At 44.5% G+C, this 20022-nt stretch overlaps 1 protein-coding gene across 1 annotated transcript in view; it reads left to right on the top strand.

The window, feature by feature from the left end:
* Positions 1-20022, top strand: part of LOC126188387 (hemicentin-2-like) — a 724732-nt gene that overhangs the window by 664104 nt on the left and 40606 nt on the right. Inside the window, exon 9 of the mRNA XM_049929987.1 lies at positions 8852-9005. Coding sequence (XP_049785944.1) covers positions 8852-9005 — 154 coding nt within the window. The remainder of the gene's footprint in view (positions 1-8851; positions 9006-20022) is intronic.

Consider the following 20022-nt stretch of genomic DNA (forward strand, 5'->3'; position numbering starts at 1 on the left):
TTAGGTTAGTTAGCATAGTTAGGTTAGTTAGGTTAAGTCCCATAGTGCTCAGAGCCATTTGATCATTTTATGGTTCGGGTAAAGATTTAGGGTAATATTTGACACCGCATTCGTGCTGCGCTACATTTCTAGAAGGTTCCTGAATTTCCTTTTTTCTGTATATTATGGAATATTCTATATTTGTGTAAACGGCAGTATACTTCGTTGACCAACTTGCTTTCCGATTTGGGCTTAAGAGTGCTTCCGATGTCACACCTCAAATCTTGTGAAGATGTTCGTCCGAAATAGGAGCAACTGCACATATCTGTAAGCCCTTTTATGTGTTCACTCAGCTCTTATGGCGAAAGGATTGTTGTTATGCTTGAATCTGATATTTGACACCACACTGGCAAATTATTACAAGCAATATTATTATGAGATGCACCATTTCTTTTATTAAGCACAAATGTGACACTGTCTTGGTTACACGTCGATATTATGGTAGCATGTGGAGCGAATTTCAGACGAAATTCATGAATATTCTAAAAATGTATGTATGTGTGAATGCGTGTGTTTGTTCCACATCTCCTCCTAAACATCGAGCGAGGTTGCGCAGTGGTTAGCACTTTGGACTCATATATGGGAGGATGATGGTTCACCCCGTGTCTGGCCATCCGGTTTAAGTTTTCGTGATTTCCCAAATTGCCGTAATGGTTCCTTTGAAAGGGCACAGCCGATTTTTACCCCATCCTTGAGATCTAGGAGCTTGTGCTCCTTCTTTAATAAGCTCAGTGTCGACAGGACGTTAAGCCCAGTCTTCCTTCCATCCTTTTCGTCCTAAACTACTTTGGAACAGAACTTGGTGCTCATATCCCTTACTGTTCTGCAACAATCGGTGACGGTATAAGAACCACTTGCGTACTGTGGTTCAGGAGACATGACATCATAAACAATGAGATGAGTGAAAAACTGCTGCATCACGTATGACGTTTAAATTTGATACTTCAGTGGTACTAACTCTATTTGTAATAAATTTCACCAACAGTATTCACGTATGAAGCTGAATGCACCTACGAAGTTATATCGTGGTACCATACACAGATTGGGAGATATGACGTCCTAAACACTGAGATGCGCGTGAAACTGCTGCATTGTGGATGATTTTTAAATATATTACTTCTTTGATACTACCTCTATTTGCAACCCATTTCGCCGACAACATCCACATATGCCTCTGAATGTACCAACCCGAATCTATCATTGTACGGGTTGTAGCTCAAGAGATACGACGTCGAAGACACTGGTTTGCGTGCAGAAAAGCCGAATTATGCATGAAGTTTTAATACGCTACCCTTTACTGCAGTGAGGTATATAATAGTTACGTATAATAATTAAGTGTTATTTATGGTTGTTCAAAGCAGAAAAATACGTAAAGACTTATTACAGGTTAAGTCAACATTTTAGAGACTTAGACCCGTTAAGCCACAATATTCGAAAGTGGCAGCGGTCGAACAAGGAAAGCTGGCACGTGTGCCGACATTGGTCACGTATCTGCCCAACGTGAGAAGGTCGGTTACCAGAGGTGTTTGCTCAGCAGCAGTCAGCACTTCCGCAGATCAACGACCGAGCAGACGGACAATGCTTTCAAGGAGAACTTCGACTAGCGCAGTTTGCACATTAGCGGCCAATGCTCCACGACCTGACACCATACTGAATGCACGTAGGTGACGTATCTGGCAATGCGGAGGAGGACGACAGAGCAATGCCCGACCATGCCAGTGTAGAGGTAAAACAGTGAAAAGGCCGTACGTGTGTCGACATTGGTCACGTTTCTGCCAGACGTGAGAAGCATAGATCAACGACCGAAGTGTCAATCGCTGTCCTATAAAACTTCGCAAAACTGGCTAAACCACAGGGCATGAGGTGGTCCTTGGAGGAGGTCCTTCGAGGGGAGAAAGAAGACACGAAGAAACGTGACCTGGGCGGACAGCCCGACGGCTAGTCAGCAGACGTCATAATTTGTTACAACGACTTAGCCGCTACGCTGTTCGACAGAAGAAGACGTCGGTACCGCGCCAACACTTCAACACAGAAGATTCCATCCCAGATGTTACAAGAAAGAAGCTGGTGTGGTACATACCCATGTGGCTTGTGAGGAGGATGGCACTGCGGCCACACCAAATGGGTCTCCTTTGAATTCACAAGGAGAAGGCCACGCCGCCGCCTCCGAGAGTCACGGACATGTACTGACCGAAGAACATGACGCCTGACGCGCCGCTGCGATACGAGCCGTCACCGTATCACCGGTCACTGGCATCTGCATGCTACGACTCCATCGATCAGCAGCCGCGAGGAAGTGAGCGAGTTAAGGCACATTTTATTATTCTGTTCGATTAAACGGCCCTACGTGCCAATAAATGTTAGTGGAACCAACAATGTTTCATTCACACCTCTCCCTATGAGCCAAGGAAAGAGCCCATTCCACAGTCCACAATGTGTTGTTTCCCCTCCCGCCATCCCTGACAACATAATGATCTTTACTCCCCTCTGTCTCTGGCTCTCAGTATCTAGTGACACTAAACCCGACCCGCTACACGACAAAGACACTCCTACAGTCGAGTCAACTTAGGGACATCCCTGACACCTTGCAGCGCTTTTGACCACTTGCGACTGCCAGGCGCAAACGGATTAGGCGAAAACGATCTCCATCTATAGAACTGTGGGAAAACGATGCCACAGAGAGATTACAAAATCGCTTTTTAGACACGCAAATAGCTGCACGCAACGTGCAGAAACTGTCCGGGAAGAAAATTATGGATCCACAGTGGCTGGAAAACAAGACCAGTACCGGGAGAGTTTCGGACATTATTTTCTTATCTCATAGATGATGAGACTAAGTCTTATCAATATTTTAGGATGACGCAGTACACTTTCTGTGAACTTTTAAAGAAAGTAGAACCAAGACTGAGAAAAAACGACACTTTCTGGAAAGCATCAGTTTCATCCAAAGAATGACTGGCTGTTTTTAAGGTAGGTTAAAGAAACGTACACAGAACACAAATAAATAAGACGTTTTAAGGACAGCATTTTTACTTTATTACTTTAGTAATTGAAAGATAAATACATAAGTTAGTAAATAATACAGTTAAATTTCTACTACCCTAAGAAAAACAAATGAGGACTATCCAGTGAATTAGTTTCTGAAGCTGATGAGAATGCAGGGGAACTTAGAGGATGAAGGCTTCGGTTATTTATATACGAATTGTTGGAATCCCTTTCCAAAAGCTGCTGTGTAGGTTCTGTTGACTCGTTTTCCACACGTGAAGGATATGGTGTTGAAACATTTTGCTGAGGAATTGGAGGATGATGGAGTGAATTGATGGACTGATAGGTCATTCATGAGTTGCTTCAGTTCAAAGTCTTGTACACTTGAAAAAATCCTACTTTTAGCTTGATGGAAACGTAGTGGATGCAACGATTTTAGGGCTGGTGCTATACCAGCCAAAAAAGCGTCAACTGGGTTTTGTATTTCTCTCTGTTTTTCATCTTATTTTCTGCCAAAATGTAAGCCATGAGCTGGCTTGATGCAGATTCTTGTGGTTTAACCTCACGCTGAAATTTTCGTCTGGGAATGCCGAGTGCGCTCTATCAAATTCTCTGTTACACTACCCTGGGTTTTAATGATCCATTCTTCATCTGCAATGTCTTCTTGTGTAGACTCTTTTTCGTTTTCAACAATAGGCTGCCCCTCTTGGGAATCTGTATTTGATTCTTGTTTATGCTCATTATTGTCTTGCGTGTAAGGAACATTGGAAACTGTTTCTCGTTCTACCATGTATGGTAGCAGGAACTTTAAGAGATCTTCATACTTAGATTTATGTTGATGAACAGCAGCTTGTCCTGAAACAGTTTTCCTTTCTGCAGGGTCTTCCTTAAATGGTCACAAACAGATGGCCATTTTTTTTTGCCTTCCTCTATTCCACCTGTAGCAAAAATATTTAAATCGCGTATTTATATTACAAGGTTTAAAATGCTGCAAATATTTTACACATTATACAGTATTTCTCATATTATACAGTTCAATTTTTTTCAGGTTCCTTGCTACAGGAGATTCCTTTAAAACTATTTCCTTCAGCTACAGGTTGGGAAAATCCACAGTTGGAGCAATCGTCCATGACACCTCTAGAGCAATTATCGATTTATTGTTAGAAGAGGTGATGCCTGTGGCGAATGGAGAAAAATGGAATGCTATAGCTGAGGAGTTTTGGACAAAATGGCAGTTTCCAAACTGCATTGGATCCTTAGATGAAAAGCACGTAACAATACGGGCTAAAAAAAAAAAAAAGAAAAAAACTTATTCTATTGTGCTTCTTGCTCTGGTTGACCCATGTTATAATTTTATTGCAATAGATGTGGGAGCGTACGGAAAAAACTCATGGAGGCATTCTAGTAAATTCAAACCTTGGAAAGTCATTGGAAAACAATACGCTTAGCGTCCCATAGGGTAAAACTTTACCCGGAACTGATGTTGGACTTCCAATGGTAATTGTAGGCGATGAAGCTTTTCCTCTCAGAACATACTCGACCATATCCTGACAGGAACTTAACAAATGACAAGGCTATATTTAATTATCGTTTGAGTCGGGCAAGAAGAATACCCGAAAATGCATTCGGTATATTGCAACAGAAATTTCTAATATTTAGAAGAATCCTTCAGGGAGATCCTAATAACCTTACAATGACTGTGACGGCTGCGTGTGTACTGTACAACTTTATTCGAAAAATGGAAGGTTATAGGGTACCCGAACCGAGGATGGATCAAAAGGAAACTGCTGAGAGATCCGGAAGATCATCAAATCTTCGAGACCTACCTCGAATTCGTGGGAGATCAACATAGGCAGCATTTTCTGTACGAGAACAACTCAAAAAATTCCTGAATTCTCCACAAGGGACTGTGGAATGACAAGAACATGTCGCCTTGGCGAAATAACGATGGCATAAACCAAACATCTGTTTGTAAAATAAAAAGTAAATAAATATCTTTCAGGTACTAAAACTTGTATAGCTTTTATCTTACTTTTGGCTTGTAGATCTGTTGCGATTGTCTTCCAAACTCTGTCCTTGTACTCGATTTTCCTGTAGTTTTCACTTCCCTGATCATAAAGAACAGGAAACTTACGAACTTCTTCTATTAGTCGTTCCACATCCGTGTTTTTTACACAGAACAGTCTTGCTCAGTTGCACAGCTCACAAGACAATTCTACCGTCTGGCCGTGTCCGTCACGTGAAAATTTAAACACGGCGAATCCCGCCCGGCCTGCCCCGGCCCGTTGACGTACCCCGTACACGGCCCGGCCAAGTGGGGCCCGCTGCATTCGTTTTAATGATGTATTTCGTTGTCCGGCTGACGGCCGATACTCGGACGTGTCTCGCCACGGACACGGTCCGGACATGTATGTCCAGACCTTATTGCAGGGTCCCCAGTTCTCAGATGGCACATGCGGATGTGAAGTCATTACGATGTTCTTGGTGCATTATACAGGGTGAGTTCAAAAATGGTTCAAATGGCTCTGAGCACTATGGGACTTAACATCTGAGGTCATCAGTCCACTAGAACTTAGCACTACTTAAACCTAACTAACCTAAGGACATCACACACATCCATGCCCGAGGCAGGATTCGAACCTGCGACCGTAGCGGTCGCGCGGTTACAGACTAAAGCGCCTTTAACCGCGTGGCCACACTGGCCGGCTACAGGGTGAGTCACCTAACGTTACCGCTGGATATATTTCGTAAACCACATCAAATACTGACGAACCGATTCCACAGACCGAACGTGACGAGAGGGTCTAGTGTAATTGTTTAATACAAACCATACAAAAATGCACGGAAGTATGTTTTTTAACACAAACGTACGTTTTGTTTTAAATGGAACCACGTTAGTTTTGTTAGCACATCTGAACATATAAACAAATACGTAATCAGCGCCGTTTGTTGCATTGTAAAATGTTAAATACATCCGGAGTTATTGTAACCTAAAGTTGACGCTTGAATACCACTCCTCCGTTGTTCGATCGTGTGTATCGGAGAGCACCGAATTACGTAGGGATCCGAAGGGAACGGTGATGGACCTTAGGTACAGAAGAGACTGGAACAGCACATTACGTCCACATGCTAACACCTTTTTATGGGTCTTTTTCACTGACGCACATGTACAATACCATGAGGGGTGAGGTACACGTACACACGTGGTTTCCGTTTTCAAAGTACGGAGTGGAATAGAGTGTGTCCCAACATGTCAGGCCAATAGATGTTCAATGTGGTGGCCATCATTTGCTGCACACAATTGCAATGTCTGGCGTAATGAATGTCGTACACGCCGCAGTACATCTGGTGTAATGTCGCCGCAGGCTGCCACAATACGTCGTTTCATATCCTCTGGGGTTGTAGGCACATCACGGTACACATTCTCCTTTGACTTTACCACACAGAAAGAAGTCCAGAGGTGTAAGATCAGGAGAACGGGCTGGCCAATTTATGCGTCCTCCACGTCCTATGAAACGTCCGTCGAACATCCTGTCAAGGGTCAGCCTAGTGTTAATTGCGGAATGTGCAGGTGCACCATCATCCTGATACCACATACGTCGACGCATTTCCAGTGGGACATTTTCGAACAACTTTGGCAGATCATTCTGTAGAAACGCCATGTATGTTGCAGTGCTCTCCGATACACACGATCGAACAGCGGAGGAGTGGTACTCAAGCGTCAACTTTAGGTTACAATATCTCCGGATGTAATTAACATTTTACAATGCAATAAACGGCACTGATTACGTATTTGCTTATATGTCCAGATGTGCTAACAAAACTAACGTGGTTCCATTTAAAATAACGTAGGTTTGTGTTAAAAAACATACTTCCGTGCATTTTTGTATGGTTTGTATTAAAAAATTACACTAGCCCCTCTCGTCACGTTCGGTCTGTGGAATCGTTTCGTCAGTATTTGATGTGGTTTACGAAATATATCTAGCGGTAATGTTAGGTGACTCACCCTGTATAGCGATCGTCTCTTGAGTGCTCAGACGTGACCGCTTGTTATCTTGACGTTGCATATGCCCGTCCTGTCGTTTGTTGGAGACTGACTTCGTGTTACTGTCGTATCCGAATGCTCCACAGATCTGGGTACTGTACGATTCGACCAGTCAGCCAAATGGGCACGCTTTTGATTTCTACACATATACTTATGTTCGCGTCTCACACGAGTATGTAGTATCTCCATGTCTTTCACAGTGATCACTCAACATCTGACGCTGTTCATAGAAGCCCGAACAACAGGGGGCTGACGTACAGGGACATGCGTTGATACCGTGAAATAGTGCATTTATAACCGCTAAGCACTAGCCAAAATCTAGATTTGCCTAATAAAACCAGAAAGAAAAGGAAGACTGATTGCTTTGCTACAGCATTTGAATGAAACCTTAATTCCTATTGTATGCAGTTGGATAAACAGTACAAATACTCGTAACTGAAAACGAAACTGCGAGGTGGCAGTGTTGTTTCGTTATTGCTATGGAAACATATCTTTACATGTGTGTTGTTAAGTAACAAAGTAACTGAAAAAAGACTGTCTGATGGAGAGAGGAGTAGTAGTGAAATACGATAGCAGTGCTTTAGAGTCATTTTAATAGAAGGAAGCGGCTGATATATTAAAAGAAATAGTTCTAGTGCTAGTGATGTCGGTTTATGGAAGAGTTTTTATTTATTCATTTTCATTAATTTTCAGAATGAGATTTTCACTCTGCAGCGGAGTGTTCGCTAATATTAAACTTCCTGGCAGATTAAAACTGTGTGCCCGACCGAGACTCGAACTCGGGACCTTTGCCTTTCGCGGGCAACTGCTCTACCATCTGAGCTACGGAAGCACGACTCACACCCGTTACTCCCAGTCTCGGTCGGGCACACTGTTTTAATCTGCCAGGAAGTTTCATATCAGCGCACACTCCGCTGCAGAGTGAAAATCTCATTGTGGAAACCTCCCCCAGGCTGTGGCTAAGCCATGTCTCCACAATATCCTTTCTTTCAGGAGTGCCAGTTCTGCATGTTTCGCAGGAGAGCTTCTGTAAAGTTTGGAAGGTAGGAGACGAGATACTGGCAGAAGTAAAGCTGTAAGTACCGGGCGTGAGTCGTGCTTCGGTAGCTCAGATGGTAGAGCACTTGCCCGCGAAAGGCAAAGGTCCCGAGTTAGAGTCTCGGTCGGGCACACAGTTTTAATCTGCCAGGAAGTTTCATTAGTTTTGTTCGTTTTAACGAGATGAAACGTCCCAGTAAAACGACAAATGGAGGTAAAATAAACAAAACAGTTCCAGAAACTGCACTGCATTGTTGTATGAAATTGGTGTTTCTAGCTTGCACTAAGGTTGACCAAACAAATGTTCAGATGCGTCAGTAGAGTTAGCTCTGGACGTGTAACAACAGTCATTAGGTACAAAGAGTACATATGTTCCTTTTGCACCAGTGGGCTTGAAAAAATTTAGCCGAAGGAAATTATTTTGCACCACTCTGTTTCTACCCACCATTTCCAACAAGTTTTGCCGCGCGGGGTAGCCGCGCGGTTTGAGGCGCTGTGTCACGGAATACGCGGCCCCTCCCGCCAGATGTTCGAGTCCTCCCTCGGGGATGGGTGTGTGTACTGTTCTTAGCATAAGTTAGTTTAACTAGTGTGTAAGTCTAGGGACCGATGACCTCAGCAGTTTGGTCCCTTAAGAAGTCACACACATTTGAACATTTTCAAACAAGTTTTTCCTCCAAGGGCGTGAGCGGACCCTCGAGGAAGGTGCTGAGCTACGGGAGACCGGTGTGTTCTGCTGCGCAGGGCCACCTGCTGCGGCCGGGCGCGGGGGTGGTGCTGAGCAACCTGAGCCTGGTGCTGCAGACTGTGGGCCGCGCCGCTAGGGGCAACTACACCTGCGTCGCCTTCAACGCTGAGGGCTCCGGCCAGAGCCGGCCCTTCCCTCTCGACGTGCTATGTGAGTACCGCCGGCGTAAAATGTCACACTGGTCCGCTAACTTTTCATCAAACACTAGCTACGCACACTGGACGTATAACTCACCATCACCCCCCCCCCCCCTCCCCCCTTCTTTGGATACCTGTAATTGATGTAAGGAGGTTCCGATGATTTCAAAGGGAGCTTTATGCAACTATTGAAACACTGCTACAGGACACAACAGAATGTGAAAGAGTAGCAGCGAGAGATGAAACACGCAATCAGCAGAAGAGCACGCAAGGATAAAGATGGCGCTCACAAGGGGATGCCACGACGGTTGGAACGCGGATTTACTTCAAACTTCGTACACTCGTGGTAGCTACACCATTAGGACAACAAAATGTGTAAGCAGTAGCGCGTACTTCTCAAGCGTTACCGAGAAAATCGCAAGATAAATTCGGTCGTCAAATACACTCCTGGAAATGGAAAAAAGAACACATTGACACCGGTGTGTCAGACCCACCATACTTGCTCCGGACACTGCGAGAGGGCTGTACAAGCAATGATCACACGCACGGCACAGCGGACACACCAGGAACCGCGGTGTTGGCCGTCGAATGGCGCTAGCTGCGCAGCATTTGTGCACCGCCGCCGTCAGTGTCAGCCAGTTTGCCGTGGCATACGGAGCTCCATCGCAGTCTTTAACACTGGTAGCATGCCGCGACAGCGTGGACGTGAACCGTATGTGCAGTTGACGGACTTTGAGCGAGGGCGTATAGTGGGCATGCGGGAGGCCGGGTGGACGTACCGCCGAATTGCTCAACACGTGGGGCATGAGGACTCCATAGTACATCGATGTTGTCGCCAGTGGTCGGCGGAAGGTGCACGTGCCCGTCGACCTGGGACTGGACCGCAGCGGCGCACGGATGCACGCCAAGACCGTAGGATCCTACGCAGTGCCGTAGGGGACCGCACCGCCACTTCCCAGCAAATTAGGGACACTATCTCCTGGGGTATCGGCGAGGACCATTCGCAACCGTCTCCATGAAGCTGGGCTACGGTCTCGCACACCGTTAGGACGTCTTCCGCTCACGCCCCAACATCGTGCAGCCCGCCTCCAGTGGTGTCGCGACAGGCGTGAATGGAGGGACGATTGGAGACGTGTCGTCTTCAGCGATGAGAGTCGCTTCTGCCTTGGTGCCAATGATGGTCGTATGCGTGTTTGGCGCCGTGCAGGTGAGCGCCACAATCAGGACTGCATACGACCGAGGCACACAGGGCCAACACCCGGCATCATGGTGTGGGGAGCGATCTCCTACACTGGCCGTACACCACTGGTGATCGTCGAGGGGACACTGAATAGTGCACGGTACATCCAAACCGTCATCGAACCCATCGTTCTACCATTCCTAGACCGGCAAGGGAACTTGCTGTTCCAACAGGACAATGCACGTCCGCATGTATCCCGTGCCACCCAACGTGCTCTAGAAGGTGTAAGTCAACTACCCTGGCCAGCAAGATCTCCGGATCTGTCCCCCATTGAGCATGTTTGGGACTGGATGAAGCGTCGTCTCACGCGGTCTGCACGTCCAGCACGAACGCTGGTCCAACTGAGGCGCCAGGTGGAAATGGCATGGCAAGCCGTTCCACAGGACTACATCCAGCATCTCTACGATCGTCTCCATGGGAGAATAGCAGCCTGCATTGCTGCGAAAGGTGGATATACACTGTACTAGTGCCGACATTGTGCATGCTCTGTTGCCTGTGTCTATGTGCCTGTGGTTCTGTCAGTGTGATCATGTGATGTATCTGACCCCAGGAATGTGTCAATAAAGTTTCCCCTTCCTGGGACAATGAATTCACGGTGTTCTTATTTCAATTTCCAGGAGTGTATATACACCTGTGCGTGGCCATTTTTACCAGGAAGCGGCGGCCACCGAGTGGGTAGCGTTAAAGTCCCGTGATCACTGGATCGAGTCCCGTTCGTCAGTTTTTTTTTATTTTTAACACAGTCATTTTCTTTACTATGTATATTACAATTGATATAATGGGAAAAATACGTGTTATCGAATGAACTTTTATTAAATTTAAAATGTTATTTGGAAGTCTACAAATTTTTATTATCATAAATAATATAATATTCACAACTTTTTTTTTGTCATCAGTTTACTGACTGGTTTGATGCGGCCCGCCACGAATTCCTTTCTTATGCTACCCCTTCATCTCAGAGTAGCATTTGCAACCTACGTCCTCAATTATTTGCTTGACGTATTCCAATCTCTGTCTTCCTCTACAGTTTTTGCCCTCTACAGCCGCCCGCATCTCGTGGTCGTGCGGTAGCGTTCTCGCTTCCCACGCCCGGGTTCCCGGGTTCGATTCCCGGCGGGGTCAGGGATTTTCTCTGCCTCGTGATGGCTGGGAGTTGTGTGCTGTCCTTAGGTTAGTTAGGTTTAAGTAGTTCTAAGTTCTAGGGGACTGATGACCATAGATGTTAAGTCCCATAGTGCTCAGAGCCATTTGAACCTCTACAGCTCCCTCTAGTACCATATAAGTCATTCCCCCATGTCTTAGCAGATGTCCTATCATCCTGTCCCTTCTCCTTATCAGTGTTTTCCACATATTCCTTTCCTCTCCGATTCTGCGTAGAACGTCCTCATTACTTACCTTATCAGTCCACCTAATTTTCAACATTCTTCTATAGCACCACATCTCAAATGCTTCGATTCTCTTCTGTTCCGGTTTTCCCACAGTCCATGTTTCACTACCATACAATGCTGTACTCCAGACGTACATCCTGAGAAATTTCTTCCTCAAATTAAGGCCGGTATTTGATATTAGTAGACTTCTCTTGGCCAGAAATGCCTTTTTTGCCATATCGAGTCGCCTTTTGATGTCCTCCTTGCTCCGTCCGTCATTGGTTATTTTGCTGCCTAGGTAGCAGAATTCCTTAACTTCATTGACTTCGTGACCATCAATCGTGATGTTAAGTTTCTCGCTGTTCTCATTTCTGCTAGTTCTCATTACCTTCGTCTTTCTCCGATTTACTCTCAAACCATACTGTGTACTCATTAGACTGTTCATTCATAACTAGCAACTAGTAAACGACCAAACGCATAAAGTGATACTGAAAATGTATGAGAAATCCCTTATACCTGCAAGGAGCCAGAAACTACTTGTTACCTTCAAGTTTTGACCGGCACAGACGGCTTTCGAAAGATGTACAATTAATCGTCGCTTTCGACATTACGAGTACAAAGGCAGGATGGTACTTTTCTTAAAAACATGGAAAACATAAAGTTAAACGGCACCAGCTGCATTGAATAAATGCTGTTTTAGCATACGCAAAGTCTTTTGACGTTTTCCGTGGAAAAACGGACCTCGTTAACATTTTCAAAAACCTCTCTTCCAGCCGATAATTTGGAAGTAAACCATGCATAACGCAGCATTTCCTCAAATATCGGCGCTGATAATTGATCATGGAGTATCGAGTGTATTTTAATAGCGTCTTCACGAGAAGCAATTTCTCGTTCTTTTTCGATTAAATACGAAAAATTTTGAAGACACGGACAAGCATACATTTTCAGTATCACTTGATCCGTTTGGTCGTTTACTAGTTGATAGTTATGAATATTATAATATTTGTGATAGTAAAAATTTGTAGACTGCCATATAGCATTGTAAATTTTATAAAAGTTCATCCGATTACACGTATTTTTCCCATTAAATCAATTGTAATGTACATAGTAGTGAAAATCACTGTGTTAGAAATAAAAAAAATAACTGACGAACGTGACTCGATCCAGCGATCAAGCAATTACGGGGCTTGAACGCTACCCACTCAGCTGCCGCCGCATCCTGGTAAAAACGCCCACCCAGAGCCATATATAGTTGACGACCGAAATTATCTTGAAGTACGCGCTACTGCTTACACATTTTGTTGTCATAATGGAGTACTACGAGTGTACGAAGTTTGAAGTAAATCCGCGTTCCAAACGTCGTGGCCTCCCCTTGTCAGTATAAATACAAAGTGTTTCAAAAATGACTTTACAACTTTCAAAATTCATTTACGTTAATTCATTGTACCTACATGGATGATTTTAAAGTCAATTTGTAGGAAATTACATCAAGTTTTGACTCGCGTAATTCACTACTGCCGAAACCTGCCGTAAGGAGCGATAGCGGCAGTTGCGTTAAAGATGGCTGAATTTACTGGACTCGAGCATGCTTGCTGTGTGTTTTGGTTTGAAGAATCGAAGTCGAGATAGTTCAGCGTAATTTGCGTACCATGTTTGCTAAAGATCCTCCTAGCAGGCCTCAAGTTTATGAGTGGCATAAATTTTTTGAAGAAACACGGTGCTCGGTAAGACATGGGAAATCATCTGATCGTCCAAGCGCATCTGACGACGTCGATGACAACCATGAGCTGGATAGTATACCTGGATATGATACAACAGTTTTTGATATCAAAGAATGATAAGGGTGACCAAGAACGAAATGTTAACTTCATGCAAGCTGCTGCACCACCCCTCAACCTGGCTGACGTCCGAAATTATCTCAGTGATCGCTTTCCAGATCAATGGATTGACCATGATGCGCCAATTGCATGACCCCCACATTCCCGTCACCTGGCACCACCCGACTTTGTTTTGTGGTGATTCATCAAAGATATAGTGTTTGTCATTCCTGTGCTGGTTTCTCTACTGAACTTAGAGCAATAATTTAGGCTGCCACTGAGCAAGTTACTCCTGCAATGTTACAGCGAGTTTGGGAAGAAACTGACTTCCGAAGGGATGTGTGCAGGATAACCAGCGGAAACCACAAACAACATCTTTAGTTTAAGGTAAAAAAATCCAGCTCTATATCTTCTTTCAATAAGTTTATTCGAATTTTTAAAGTTGTAAAGTCCTTTTGAAACACCCTGTACGTATATAACACACAAAGTATTGAGCGTAATTGAGAAAAGGATAAAATATATAACTGCAAATGGTTCAAATGGCTCTGACTACTATGCGACTTAACTGCTGAAGTCATCAGTCGACTAGAACTTAGAACGAATTAAACCTAACTAACCTAAGGACATCACACACATCCATGCCCGAGGCAGGATTCGAACCTGCGACCGTAGCGGTCACGCGGTTCCAAACTGAAGCGCTAGAACCGCAAGGCCACACCCGCCGGCTATATAACTGCAGCCAATGATGCATTAGAAAGGGAATACAAACATGATATTGAATGTAAGATCAAGATGCCAAAACAAATATTTCTGGACGAGAAAAGCTACAATGTAAAATCACCTGAAATGGGAATGAGCGTTTGGCGTCATTGGCCGTGAGACCCCTTGCGGGCAGGTCCGGCAGCCTTGCTGCAGGTCTTATTACATTCGTCGCCACATTGGGCGACCTACGCGCTGGATGGGGATGAAATGATGATGAAGACAGCACAACACCCAGTCCCTGAGCGGAGAAAATCCCCGACCCAGCCGGGAAACGAACCCGGGAACGTTGGACGGCAAACTGTCACGCTGACCAGTCAGCTATCGGGGACGACGTAAAATTACCTACATCTAGACGAAAGATAAACGTCGTTGATAGGAAATCAAGAGACCTTAGAAGAAAAGCATCTAAATCTGTACATCTACATACATACTCCGCAAGCCACCATACGATGCGTGGGGAAAGGCACCCTTTACCACAACTAGCCCTTTCCTTTCCTGTTCCACTCGCAGTTAGAGCGAGGGAAAAATTATTATCCATATGTCTCCGTATGAGCTCTAATTTCACATTCCTTATCTTCGTTGCGCCTACGCGAAACGTATGTTGGTGGCTGTACGATCGTTCTGCAGTTAGTTTCAAATGGCGATTCTCTAAACTTTCTCAGTAGTGTACTTCCAAATGAATGGCTTCTTCCCTCTAGGGATTCCCACTTGAGCTCCCGAAGCATATCCGTAACACTTGCAGGCTGATCGAACCTGCCGGTAACAAATGTAGCAGCTCGCCTCTGAATTGATTCGATGTCTTCTTTTAATCATACCTGACGTTGATCCCAAACACTCGTGCAGTACCCAGGAATAGGTTGAACATGCATCTTAAAAGCGGTCCCCTTTGCAGATGAACCACACTTTCCTAAAATTTTCCCAATAAACCGAAATAGGCCAGTCGCCTTCCCTACCACAATCTTCACATGCTAGATCCATTTCATGTCGCTTCGCAAAGTTACGCCCAGATATTTAAACGATGTGACTGTGTCAAGCAGGACACTACTAATGCTGTATCCGAATATTAACGGTTTGTTTCTCCTACTCGTCCGCATTAACTTACATTTTTCGACTTTTAGAGCTAGCTGCCGTTTATCACACAGACTAGAAATGTCTACGTCATCTTGTATCAACCTACAGTCACTTATCTTCGATACCTTCCTGTACACCACAGCATCATCACCGACCGCCCATCCTGTCTGCCTGATCTTTTACGTGTATAGGAAGTAGCAACGGTCCTATCATACTTTCTTGGGGCACTCCTGATGTTACCCCTATCTCCAATGGGCACTCGGCGTCGGGGACAACAGTGAGTTCTATTACTTAAGAAATCTTCGAGCCAGTATCTAGGACCCTATTCCTTATGCACTTACCTTCTTCAACAGTCTGTATTAATGTTACAAATGTCCAGAGCTCTGATAGTAAGCCTTTTGCGAGCAAAGAAGTGGAGGCTGAACAGTGGAAGTATTATACATAACGGATATACAAGGGACAAGAAGACCATACTATTGAAAGGGAGGAAGTAGATAACTATGCGTTGTGAGATGTGATACTGAGAGAAAAATTCCACGGAGCACTGGGAAGTCTACTTCAAAAATGGTCCCTAGAGTAGACGAATTTCTCTCAGAATATGAGCAGCCAGTCGTGTAGAAAATGTTCCACTTGAAGTGCAAATTATTTGAGACAGCCCAAATACCCCCAGACTTCCAGAAAAGTGTGATAATTGTTATTCCAAATAATACAGGTGCTGATAGTTGGGAATATTACTGAACTATCGATTGAATAACCATGGAAAACTGTAAGCAACCGACTTGAGGAAATTCAGTTTGGGTTGTGGAGAAATGTAGAAACACAACAAGCCATACTGATCTTACGACGTACCTTGGAACTAAGGTTATAGAAAAGCAAACTTTCGTTCATAGTATTAGGATACTTAGAAAACATATTTCACAATGTTGACTGGAGTACTGTCTTAGAAAGTCTGTAGTTATACGGTACAGGGTTAGAAATGTTATTTGCCATGTGTACAGAAACTAAATTGCTTTTATAAGTGTCTAAGAACATGCTGGGAAGATATTCATGGTTATAGATTTTCCTCGATGTCATTCAGTTGTGCTGCGAGCAAGCAGAAATTAAACTTCACGGAGAAGAAACAAAAGACTAAGGATTGCCAATGACTTCGTAACTCTGTCAGAGAGAGGTAAGTACTTGGAAGAGCAACTGAATGGAACGGATAGTGTCTTGGAAGGAGACTGTAAGATGAACATCAACAAAAGTGACACAAGGGAACTGGAATATTATTGAATTAAAGCTGACAATACAAAGTTCATGATATTAGAAAATAAGATACTATAAGTTGTAGAAGAGGTTTTTTATTTTAGCAGGAAAATAACTAATAATGGCCGAGGTAGAGAAGATATAATGGTGGCTGGCTGTAGGACGTACTTATAAGGGAAGGAATTTGTTAACATCTAATTTAATTTAAATGTTGCGAAGTCTTGTTTGAAAATATTCATGTGGTGTGTAGTTTTATATGGAAGCGAAACGTGGATAACATGCAATTCAGTCAGGAAGAGATGAGCTACTTTGGAAATGAGCTAAAGATTGCTGAAGAATAGATATAAAGATCAAGTAACTAATGGGGAGATACTGAATGGAATACCGGATAAGAAAAATTGCATGGAGGTTTATGTGGGAACTATCATCGAGTCGGTGTTACCAAATCTACTGACGGGCTGTTTAGCCGGATTCCGAAAGACGGAATGTTCATATACGTCGAGGAGCAAATTAGTTTCCAGTAGAGAAGATCCTGCAGTGGCAACATTTTGACTTTAATATAGCTAATTGCAAAGAGACTGAAGAGGAATTTGAGTAACGATTTAGTGTTTACTGTTCTATAGAAGGAGTATGGCACAGAGTCGCTGAAGAAAGTGATGTCCTGAAGTGGAGTGGGCTTTAAAAGACGTATGTAACAGGTACATACAACTTATACAAGTTGGCAGATTATGTAATCAAAGTGAGGAATAAAATTTCTACTCACCCTTTCAAAATTGCAAAAGACCGAGGCAGCGATGCTGCTTGTCTTCTTCATTGTTCAAAGCACCGAGTAGCTATGATTGCAGTTACGTACTTAGATCCACTGTGAGCTGTAATTATTGTATGGCAGCGAAACTTAGTAGATATGCTAACGTGGAACAGATTTACACCGGTAAAAGAATAGTTTCAGCTGTGACCACCAGGTGCAAATTGGGCGCTGTACACTGTGTGTATGACGGTTTGACATCCTCGCTGTCATTTGACAAGCCATAAAGTCAGTGAACAGTATGGCTGTCGAGATGCGAGACCGTGCACTGCTAGTGAACGTATTTGACGTGAACTATATCAGTTACAGTGCTGCACTGAGAGAGCATCGCCGACTGAAAGGTCTGGGGGTAGACCCGATGTCATTAAATAGATTAAAGAAGCTGATAATTAAATTCGAAAACACGGGTGTGCTCGGTGTGGCACCTGGAATAGGAAGGCGTCCTATTATGGTGGAAGTTATTAAGGAAGTAGCTGTTGCTGTAACTGATCATGCCAGTTCTCGTACAGTGTCATAAGAATTGTCCATCCTGTAGTCACAGTACGGAAAATTTGCGGTCTATTTGGTACTGAATGGTCCAGACAGTGCAGCAACTGAAACGTCATGATCGGCATTTCCGTTCTGGGTCTAATCTTCAGTTTCTGGCACGGATCGAAGGTGATGACATGTGGCCGGGCCGTAGTCTGTGGAGCGACGAGGCACATTTTGCACTATAGGGGACAGTGAGTACACTGAAATGCCCTGTTTCGGGTACCGTTAAGGGACCTGTTGTTCACGAAGAGTGATTGCAGTTGCCGTACGAGAGTGTGTCGTGTGGATTCACTCTCGGCCCGTTATTCTACGAAAAAAAGTACTCAGAGGGTCTGTCAGGTGTACGATGACGTACGCATGCTCTTGAGACTTGCCTGTACAGCATGTGATTCCTATTATGGTAGAGCGCACTGTGTGGAAATCACAGGTTTCGTGAAAGAGGACCCAAAACCTCAGGTCACTCGTCCAGATAAAAATCAGCTTAATGCAACCTTCCACGAACTTGTTATCTCAATTCCAGATGTGTGGCCCGCAAGATGAGCTGACCCGAATCCACGTAACTTTTGGTTCTGGGGATATCTAAAAGTACGTGTTTACCAGGGACACATTCGGTCTCTACCTGATCTGAAGCCCAGCATAAAAGGACACATTGCTCAGACTTCACTGGAACTGCTGCAAGCAATTGTTGAACATGTCGTTTTACGGATGCAGCTTCTCCTCGACGTCTCGGGTGCCCACATAGAACAAACAGAGTAAGCAGCGGTTAATAATAAAATCAACATTGTGTCTTTCTCGCTTGTCTGGCCTTTTCTGCTCACGTCCTGTTCCTAATCCGTGCATGGAAACGTTTCTATACGTATTTCTGTATTCACAGCACCAAATTGGCCGCCTGGTGGCCAAAATTGGAAATAATTTTTTTCTAGAGTAAACCGCTTACGGGTGTGAATCTTCCTGGCAGATTAAAACTGTGTGCCCGACCGAGACTCGAACTCGAACTCCCGAGTTCGATTCTCGGTCGGGCACACAGTTTTAATCTGCCAGGAAGTTTCATATCAGCGCACACTCCGCTGCAGAGTGAAAATCTCACTCTGAAAACATCCCCCAGGGTGTGGCTAAGCCATGTCTCCGCAATATCCTTTCCTTCAGGAGTGCTAGTTCTGCAAGGTTCGCAGGAGAGCTTCTGTAAAGTTTGGAAGGTAGGAGACGAGGTACTGGCAGAAGTAAAGCTGTGAGACCGGGCGTGAGTCGTGCTTCGGTAGCTCAGATGGTAGAGCACTTGCCCGCGAAAGGCAAAGGTCCCGAGTTCGAGTCTAGGTCGGGCACACAGTTTTAATCTGCCAGGAAGTTTCATATCAGCGCACACTCCGCTGCAGAGTGAAAATCTCATTCCGCTTACGGGTGTATTTATCAAGTTTTGCTGCCATACCACACTGAAGCGCCAAAGACAGTGGTATAGGCATGCGTATTCAAATACGGAGATATTTAAACAGGCAGAACACGGCGCTTTGATCGGTCACGCCTATACAAGGCAACGTGTGTCTGGCGCAGTTCTTAGATCGATTACTGTTGTTGCAATTGCAGGTTATCAAGATTTTAGTGAGTTTGAACGCGATGTTGCAGTCGGCGCATGCGCGTTGGGACACAACATCTCCAAGATAGTGATGAACTGGGGATTTTCCTGTACAATCATTTCACGGCTGTGCCGTGAACTATAGGAATCTGGTAAAACATCAAATTTCCGACATAGATGTGTCCGGAAAAAGATCCAGAAAGAACGGGACCAATGACGACTGAAGAGAATCGTTCAATGTGACAGAAGCTCAAGCCTTCCACAAATTGCTGCAGGTTTCAAGGCTGGACCATTAACAAGTGTCAGCGCGCGAATTATTCAACGAAGCATCATCGACATGGGCTTTCGGATGACTGCGAGGCATAAAGCGTTACGCCTCGCCTGGGCCAGTCTAGATCGACATTGGACTACTGATGACAGGAAACAAATTGCCTGGTCTGACAAGTCTCGTTTCAAATTTTATCGAGAGGATGAATGTGTAGGGTGTAGATACAACCTCATCAATCCATCGGCCCTGTATGTCAGCAGGGGAATGTTCACGCTGGTGGAGGCTATGTAAAGGTGTGAGGCGTGTGCAGTTCAAGTGATATGGGAGCCCTGATACTTCTGTATACCACTCTGA

The sequence above is a fragment of the Schistocerca cancellata genome, chromosome 5 (assembly GCF_023864275.1).
Source record: "Schistocerca cancellata isolate TAMUIC-IGC-003103 chromosome 5, iqSchCanc2.1, whole genome shotgun sequence".
Taxonomy (NCBI): Eukaryota; Metazoa; Arthropoda; class Insecta; order Orthoptera; family Acrididae; genus Schistocerca; species Schistocerca cancellata.